The 9,819-nt window shown below is 40.8% G+C and overlaps 1 protein-coding gene across 8 annotated transcripts in view; it reads left to right on the plus strand.

Moving 5' to 3' along the window:
• magi2a (membrane associated guanylate kinase, WW and PDZ domain containing 2a) overlaps positions 1-9,819 on the plus strand; it is a 262,531-nt gene extending 252,712 nt beyond the window's left edge. For 6 of the 8 annotated variants that reach the window (XM_086269989.1, XM_086269990.1, XM_086269991.1 and 3 more), the window contains one exon: positions 354-9,819. In XM_086269989.1, coding sequence (XP_086126115.1) covers positions 354-1,075 — 722 coding nt within the window. In that variant the 3' untranslated portion in view covers positions 1,076-9,819. The remainder of the gene's footprint in view (positions 1-353) is intronic. The other 2 variants (XM_086269994.1, XM_086269996.1) reach the window with 1 other exon arrangement.

A 9,819-nucleotide genomic window follows, 5' to 3' on the forward strand; every position in this document is an offset into this window, starting at 1 on the left:
CTTTAGAGAAAAAGAGAGAGGCACTCTGCCCCTATGGTTTTCATTCTCACTAAAGCACCACCCTATTGGACACATCATCCATTTCATTAAACCTGTTTTCGATTTTCCGCCAACATTTTCGGTTGGCCAAGGCCTTTAAGAGAGTTATGGGAGGCAGATGGATGTTGTCTAAAAGTAGAGTTGCCCTGTGACACGTCTGAAAGTAGGTTATCGTCCTGTTCTGATATTTACCTCAGTGCTTCCAGCTTGTAGAATAGGCATGATTGCTGTAATGATTAGAGTTTATTTTTTTTAATGTTTTTGGGTGAGTGGTGTTGTTATGTTGTTATTGACTGCATCCATATGCATTCCAGACAATGCCGCCCCATGGGATGGTCGCCCTTCAGCCTCCCCAAGCCTGTCGGAAATAGCCCCTCCCATCGAAAGCCTTTCCATGTCATCGCCTTCATCTCATCTAGCCCCAGCCCCCGACCTTCCTCATCTGCCACCTCAGGATGTCCATCGAGACCCGGTGGCACGAGACAGCAGGACGGAGCATTCGAAGAGCCCCCAGAAAGCTGAGCTGCTAAACCCAGACCCAATCGGCCACGCGAGGAGAGCGGCTGCGACCAGCGGGAGCAGCCGAGCTAAGAAGGAGGGTGGCAGGTCCACCCACAAGGGCCTCAGGATGCAGCCAACTCCTGATGGGGAAGGGGGCAAGGACGGGCAGAGCGGAGAGCCTAAACCTTCCAGAAGCAACAGAGGAAGGTCCAAGGAGAGAAATACTAGGGACAATAGAGAGTCCACTCACTCTCCTAGCAGCTCTAAGCTCCCACACATTAACGGGAACAGCAGGGAAGATGTAGAGCGCTGGAGTGGAGCAAAGCAGGGGGAGCTGGAGCAGAGCAAGCCAAGGCCCAGGGAACTAGAAAGGGGCCAGGGAGAGAGCTGGCCTAGCCTACCCAACAAGAGCACCAGCAGCAGCAGCATCGCAGCGGGGAGGAAGGCCACAGTCTCTCCTGGACCTTGGAAGATCCCTGGATCAGACAAGCTGCCCAGCACCCTGCGCACAGGCACGTCCACTCTGAGCAGATAACCCCGCAGCTTCAGCAGAAAGCAGTGGCCACACTCATCTGAACTAAACCACCCCATCTGGATGAAAGTACCATTCTCACTCCCTCCTGTGCTCCTGCATCCCCTCATCGACCTGTTCTCCCATACAGTCAAAACCAAGAGGAGGGGGGCAGGGTGATCTGGACCACGTGTTTTTAAAGTTTTATTTATGGAACTGTATTTTAAATTATTTTGGAGAAACATATTTTACACCTACCACCTTAAGAACTGGAAAATCATCCAAGTTAACACACACACACACAAAAGAAGAGCAAATAGAGTCTTTGTGTAGCGTGGTGGGAATCATTTGTGGAGTAAATGAATTTTAAAGACCTCTATTTTGCTGAACTGAGGGGGGGGGGGGTGCAAACATGCAAATATAAACAACATAGCAGGAAGTAAATGTCGGATGGATTTTTTTTATATATATCTACACAGTGGAGTCTATTTTATGAAAAGGAATGTTTAACGGATGTTTTTGAGGAGAGTGAATGGATCAAAGAGCGACCGCAGAAATAAAATCGACTCATCAGTAGAAACTTTGCCTTAACAGAGACTGTATTGGGCCTGAACCTGTCTTGAATAATCTATCAGATGGTTATAGACATAGATATATTATAACGAATATGAATATGTGGGAACATTTTGTAAATAAGATCATCTTTAAGTGAACATATAGAAATTCTAGTCTACAAATAAATGAGCGAAGCAGCACGACGTGCCCCGGATCTTTAGGTAGCTCCTTGCTCCTGCACACTCCTGTTCCGCCCTGCGATCACAGGTCTGGGTCTCAGCAAGCCTGCTGCGATCGACTGCACGGCCTGTTTGAATCACTCGGGCTTCAGTGGGAGTGTCTCTTCAATCTATTTTCCTTTCTTCTGTGCTTAACGATCAAAGCAATCTGCGACAGCGGTGTCCTGTCGGACACTGAGAGAAGGAGCTTGCGTGATACCAACGAAGGGGCAGAGTGCCTTAGACTGAGGACAAAAGGTTCAACCGTGAAAATACTGCAGAGGGTTCAACAGAGGCTGCTATACAACACCCACTCTACAGATATAAATATAAACTGCATTTCTTTAGTGTGACACGGTGAAATATATAATTTATTTCACAAGCTTATGTATGAAAATGAGTCCATTAGCGGAGGTATCCACGGTCCCTTTTTATTTGTGGTTCATCTCGGGTCATGATGCTTTTCATTACTGATTTCTTAATGAGGTCTGACACCAGTAATTTCCATGAAGAATTGCTTATATGAGATTGTGTAATCAAACGTCGCCACATGGCAGACAGAGCTTTGCACCCTAAACCAAACCAAATTAATAAAATCTGATATTAATTCAGTAGAGAATCAATCTCACCTTCTCAGAAGCTCGCTTGCATAACAATCTGCATCTCGAAGGAAGGACTGAATGCTCATGTGAACGTGACACTTTGTCAGCTGCTGAATTAAATTTCTTTTAAGAGATTCTGTCTACACTGTGTGATATTGAGACATATATATCCATGCCAAAGCTCTTTTGAGGGTTCCTGGTTTTTTTTGTTTTTTTTTAAGCATTCCTGCCCAAGAATCTGACTGACTTTGAAGGCAACGCTTGTATTTCTATACATCAAGCTCGTAACTAGCTAAGCCCTGCCGCCTTTGGTAACTGCCACAGTTCCTGTCAAGCTTTCTATTCTTGCACAATGTTTGATAAAACGGTGACGCTAAGACTTCAAACGGCGCGTTCTTGATTACAGGCAGAGGTACTTGAAAGCAGCTTGACATTTAATGTCACAGGAGGGAAAGATTTTTAGGATGAAGACTGTCAGGTGAAGTTGGACAAAATGTCTCATCTGTCTCAGATAGCATTGCCTGAGGTTGCTGGAACATAAACTACACAAAAGTACAAAAGTTACGCTGATACTAATAAAGAGCGTTGGGGAAACTTGATTGAATTAGTAATTTTACAAAACAAACCTGTAAAAAGACAGAAGAGGTAACCTAGTAACCTTTGCAGCGTGCAAAGCTGCTCCTTTATGTTTGCTGACTGTCTCGGTTTTCATATAAGGTGCAATGATGAGTAAGAAAAGAATAAAATTTGATAAAAGTCAGTTCTTTTTTTTTTTTTTTACACAGTATTAATATTACTAAAATGTTTCAAAAGAAAAAGCTACTGCACTGAGGTCAAATATGCATATGCGTGTGTAAAAAGCTGTTTGCTAGCCTGTTAGCCACAACAGCATTAAAGTCATAATACCAGTATGTCAGTGTTATGTTCAGATAGCTGCACACTCATAAAGTGGCCAGAAAAAAATGTACTGGAGTCTAAAAATAAGCAACGGTAGCTGGTATTCAGTAGATTACAGTAAAAAAAAAAAAAGCTAAAAAAGTCCCCTCTTTCCTTTTGACAATAAAAACATCTTGGTTTATTTCCAGACTGCAATAAATTCCCATTTTAAATTGTGCATGCATAAAAGTGTCATCCACACTTTTATAGTCTGGAGAGGTGTTCAGTGTGGGTCTTAAATGTGAGCCTAGTGCGCAGCCAAAGCCGTCGCTGTTTATAACAATCAACAGTTCAGTTTTATTTTTCATTTTAAGTTATAACTAAAGTAGGACTAACGTTAATCCTAATCTTGAGTTAATAAATTAATAAAATCTCAAGATACCTCCATCAAAATATTCAGAAAAGACCTTTGAATTAAAAACTCGGTAATGCTAAATGAAACCGAAAAGCCCTACAAAATAACCAAAATCCCTGTGATCAACCCACAGACTGACAGAAAAATGGGTGGGACTATTTCATTGCATTTATGGAACATTTATTTGTAGTTTCTGTAGTGAAAAACCCTCATGTAATTGGATTACATGAATCACTGCATCAAAACAAATGTTCAACTGCCAACAAGCTATAATAATAAAATAATGTTAAAAATACTAATTTAGTTACATGTAGTTCTCTGTTCCCCAACACTGTAAGTCACCCTGCAAAGGATTACAGATAAAGCATTAATTCCTTTTGCTATTGTTTTTAGTTTTGAGGCTAAATAACTGCACCGAGATATCACCCACCCTTAAACGTGCCAAACAGTAAGCACACCACACTCTGCATGAATCCAAAGCTTGACAGGGCTGCAGTGCATTCTTTGAGTCACTGAATGGCTGTTGAATGGGAGGAATCTAGCAAACTGTTAATTTTGAGTATTTTTCTCTGAATGAGAATCAAAGAGCCTAAGAAAAAAACAAAAAACCTCCTTTCCTTCTTCTGCTGAGGGACATACTGATAGTGTTTGAGTGAGCAGAGGGACACAAGTCATTATGTTTGCCGTTGTAATCCGTAAGCAGACTGACTTAAAAACACAATCCAACACAGAGGGTTTGAAATGGGAGGAATGGAGGAATCACCAGCCGGAAGCAAACAATTGAGCTTTTTCAGTCACTTGTAAAATGCCTCAGTTACACACCGTCACATCACACCCATTTAGTTGGACTACTCCTTTATTTTGTGACTTCAGATTTGAGCAGAAGCAGGGAAACGTGTGTCTTTTTTTGCTCTGCCTTTGCACAAATCACTGCTTTCCACATCTGAGCTGTCTCCATCGAGTCAAACTGTAAGTAGTTTTCTAGGGAAATTTTAAAAAGAAAAAAAAAACCTAGGGGTGTGTTAAAGTGTGTGTTTGAGAACAACAAAGACACGCTTTCGCACCACAATATAAACCCCGACAACCTGAGCGGCTCGGTATCACTGTGTAGTGTAATAGCAGTGTGTAGACCCTGAACAAATATCTCTATAAATATGACTCGGTGTACTATTGATGGTCACAAAGACTGTAAGTGGAGCAACTATTTTTATGAAATGCAACACTATGAATATATTAACTTTTGCAAAAATCTTGTTTACCTGTATGATATTCTGAAACGCTGTCAAAATAAACTAAACTCTTGACACAAGATGGGAAATTTCTTAGGATGTGCCGCTGTGTGAGTCCTTGTGGATGTATGGATGCTGTTTTTGTTTGCTCTGTTATGGCCGCAGAGGTTTCCAAATGCAAGATTTGATTAATCAACAAATAAGTTTTATATGTAAAATATTTTTAAAAATTGCCCAAAAAGGAGAGGGGAGTCAAGCAGTTAAATAATGCATAAACCAAACCACTAAACAAAGGATAAAGTAGATATGAAGAGTATAAGAGATTCCGCTTTGCCTTAATTCTTAATGGCATGGATTCAACAAGGTGCTGGAAAGGTTCCTCAGAGATTTTGGTCCATGTTGACATGAAAGCATCACACAGTTGAATCTTCTGTTTCACCACATCCCAAAGGTGCCCTACCAGATTCACATCTGGTAACTATACAGGCAATTTGAGTACAATGAACTCATCACGTCATGTTCAAGAAACCATGCTCTGCACCATTACGTCAGTACTGCCAGCCTGAACAGCTGATACAAGCCAAGATGTTTTCCCTGTTTTTGTGTTGTTTACCCAAAATTCTCATCCTTCATCCAAATGTATCATCTGAAATTCAAACTTGGATCAGGAAAGATTTTTCCAATCTTGCCAATTGTAGCTTGATTTCTTGTTCACCTGGTGTGATCTTCTGCTGTGGTATCCAATCTGCTTCGAGGCTCAATGTACCTTTGCTGTAATGAGTGGTTATGTGAGCTGAACTTTAGCAGGTCATCTTTCACCACGTCTGCAGGACTAAATGAACTGATTTACTCCCATGTGACTGGTTGAATAGATGTTGTTAATGATCACCTGAATACACAGTGCTGAGCCCATCAGTTTACCAGAACACAAGTTCGCATGTGGAAATGTTCTTTAAAAAAAAGAAGAAGCTACATTTTCAGTGAAAAAGCTGCAGTTAGTGAATTTAAAGTAAACTATTTGAGTCTGCCCTGGTCTAAATCAGCTGACTAAGTGATTTATTACATCGAGTTCTAACTCAAACTGTAAATATAAAACAGCAGTTACTACCTTCACAGCTCTATCTGATACACATTAAAATTGTAAGTTTACAGTCTGCTATAAACCATGTATTCATTGTTTGTGTATCATTCATAAATTATTTAAGCAAACCGTTTTGCATTGATTTGCTCTATATTCTGCAGTCTGCCTCTGCTCAACTCTTGCCTATGAAGTGTCTCAGTTTGGCCACATGGAGGCGTCTGGTAACCAGATTGTAATCTAACAACAAAACTACCGAAGGAAATAGTCTGGTGTTAATGGTTTTAACTGTTCATGCTAATATTTTTGTTTTTTTTTATTAGGGATTTCCTTTCATATGCTGGAGAAAAAATGAAATAGAATCTGCTCCTTCTGTTCTCCGTGTGCACACTTGTCATGTGTTCACTAGAGGTCAGTGTAGGCCAAGCTTTCATTTTAAATGCTGCTTGGTTTCATAATTGTAATAACTTACATAAAGTTATTAGTCAGACATCTCCTCTTATAAAATGTTTAGAGGATTTCATCACCCAGTGGGATATTATAGTTTCATAAACGACTGTCTGTCACATCATGTACCACATTCTTGGCTCAGGACAGCATTTTATGGTTTCCTAAAAGCACTACACATCATCCAGGTGATATTTTGGTCTTAAAACATGCACATGCACAATATTTCACTCTCATAGCTTTGCACTTTGGTGTCCAAGGTATAATGATGTCACAAAAAAGTCATACTTTGGTTAATAGGGTGTCTCCAATGCATATATAGATGTTTGCATCTTGCAGGCAGGAAGAGTGTGAGATGATGCACCGCAGGGGCGGGACAATGAGCTCTCCTGCGGAGACAACGTTGGTCGGGTCTTCCTGCTGCCAGCTGGAGGCTGCTGGCTGGTGTGTGTATTCACCGCAGGAGCAAATCAATCCAGAGCCGTAGTCGTGTCTCTGCCGGGAAAACAACAAGCTTAGCACAGACCTTAACAGCCTGCTCAGCTCCATCTAAGGAGGACAGAGATGAAAGACTTCCTTTTAAATGCTTTTCAAACAGTACTTAAAGTGGACCTATTAAGCATTCATTCCAACTCCATATTATTATTTTCTAAGACTATTTTTCAATGATTTACAGTTCAGAAAAACTGCTGCCCTACAGTTCATCCTGTCTAAGAAGAGCTGCTTCAGAGTGAATTAATGACTGTTGTAAGGGTAAATAAACAAGCAAGACTTTACTGATGCTGGGCCTTCAATGAAATTCAGTGATTTTTGTTTTGTTTTTTTGTTAATAGTAAAAAAACAAACAAACATGGGATGTGGGGTATGAACATTTTTCAGCTTCCAAGGTGGGACATGCTGTTATAAGCCAGCTCTCTTCTAATTGGCTACCACACACAAACAAAAGGTCTGAACAGCAAGTAGGTGGAGCTTCAGAGCTTTGCGCTTCAGATTACCATATAAGGGCTATCCTCTCTCTCTGACATCATACAGAGCCAAGAGTAGAGAAAGCCATCTGAAGCTGGAGCTTTTGATTCAATAGGATTATGTCTCCATGCGCAGACCTCGTTATTTGAAATTTTGGCTCTGTTTAATGTGAGCTTCCACCTTTACAACAATGCATGTATAACAGAAAATAATAGAGCAAGAAGGTCCTCTATTCAAAAGCCTTCCGAGTCTTGGGTGCGTGCACGTTCGTCCTCTGTTTAGTCACTGAGATAATCTGTGATGCTAAACTTACCACAGATGTCAGGTAAAGTGTTTACAGTGCATAGACTAGAGCACCATCCAAATGCATTTACCTATGATTGCATGAGCAAATGTGTTTTATAGTGCTTTGATCGGTTAGTAAGAAAAGAAAAGTGCCTTTTAAAGGAAATCCCATCCATTTATACATGGTTAGGCTCAAATCACAGTAGAACACCTAAATTGTATAAGAAGATAATTTCATGAGTTGAAATTGTTCATTTAAAATGCACGCGTGCACACACACACACACACATACACTAGTAACACTATGCCTCACAGACTTGGATCTCCACATGATGCCTTAATGGTATCTTTAAAACACACACTAATGCAGTTGCCAGCAGGCATGAGTCAGATATCTGCAGCAGTAGTATTTGATGGATGTCTCCGGTGTTCTCCAATCTTTCTGTAGCTTCTCATCAGTATTAAATATACTGCCAGTAAAATGACTTTGTCCCTCATTAGAAGTCAGGGTTTCAGGGTGTGGCTCTCAGATTGTTTCACTATAGCCCTGAGCGTCATAATTGATACTTAGCTGGGAGGTGTGTCAGTAATTGTTTTGGTACCTAAAAGCAGGTTATTCCTCATTTCACAGTATTCACAGAGCTCTATGTGAGAGAAGCTGTGAAGCCTTCCAAAACAGAAAAGGTCTATTCCTTCCCTCCCTTAAGTGGACAGATTTTCAGAGAGTTGCAGGAAAAATAATGAAGTCATTTTAGAAACGGAAAAAAAGCTGGAAAGTTCTGTGTGTGCGTTATTTCATGCAATCCACCAGCACCATCTGTGAAATGTGTTTAAACCACAGCTTTATATATTGAACATCAGCAAAAATTGACTGCTGAGATCTAAACGATATGTTGCATAACCGGGATAATCTATAGAAAAGGGCTGGGGCAGAAGAAGGCTGTCGTGTTTTGTATCCCTGTTATCAAAAAGGAGAGACTGTCCTGTTACAGCCAGCTCAGCCGCCACATATCCTGCCAGCGTGTGAGAGCCACTTTGAGGTTTGTGGGTCAAAGCCCAGTTTGCAGCCATTCTCTTTATGAATCCTGACACAGTGGTTTTAAGTGGATTTGACTTCACATCGTGAGGGGACACATTAGGGACAAGGCTTCCACTGAATGGAGGTTTCCACTCACAAGCGTACACATGTTCGTGCATACCATACATTCTCATGAGCCAGACCTATTCAGTGTCATAACACGAGTCACATCATCCTGCATTTACGCAAAGATGTAGGATAGGAAATGACAGTATCAGCTGGAGCTTTAAGTATCTTGCTGTGAGAGGTATTTCAGTATTGAGTGATTAGTGGGTTTGTTATGAGGGTTTTTTTAAAGGCTCAAAATTGCTTTTTGGTCAGAAGATCACATACACTCACAGTGGGCGTGAATATGATGGTAAGTTTGGAGTTTTTATTTGATGAAATCTCCATTACCAAGTTACACCTCAAACAGATGCTTTTGGTTGCCATCAACGAGGTTCTGGGATAGTTCTGGCTGGATATTTGAACGCTCTTCTTGGCAAAATAACTGGAGTTCATTTAGTCAGTTAGTTGGTTTTCTGGCACTCACCTGAAACTTTTAAGCATAGTCCATAAATTTCCGGATTAAAATTTAGGACTGAGGTTGGGTATTTGAGAAGGTCATTCCAGAAGTTTCATGTTATCCTCCTTTATGTGTTGACATCATTCTCTGTGGACAGTGACGCTGGTGTCCCAGCAGTTTCCAGCTCATGGCATGCTTGATCTTTGCTAGTTCTTGCATTGTTCCCTACATCGTAACCAACTTTCTCTCATCTCAGGGTAATAGCTTGGTCTTCTTTCAGACCTTGGCAAAGTAGTGACGCATCCAAATAACTTGTACTGACATGCAAATGTTTGAACTTATGATCTTGGAATCTGCAGTATTTTAGAAATAGCTCCAACAGACCTTCCCAGCTTCTGTAAATCTACAGTTCCTTGTCTTAGATCTTTACTGAGTTGCTTGGACTTTCTCATTGTAGAAAGTCAGAGTCAATACATTATAGAACCTTCAACACCACTTATTAAAAGATTTAAGT

This window comes from Aulonocara sp. 'chitande type north' Nkhata Bay, linkage group LG17 (genome assembly GCF_057382095.1).
Source record: "Aulonocara sp. 'chitande type north' Nkhata Bay isolate Kocher_YH1m ecotype deep benthic linkage group LG17, A_spYH_male_GT1.1, whole genome shotgun sequence".
NCBI lineage: Eukaryota > Metazoa > Chordata > Actinopteri > Cichliformes > Cichlidae > Aulonocara > Aulonocara sp. 'chitande type north' Nkhata Bay.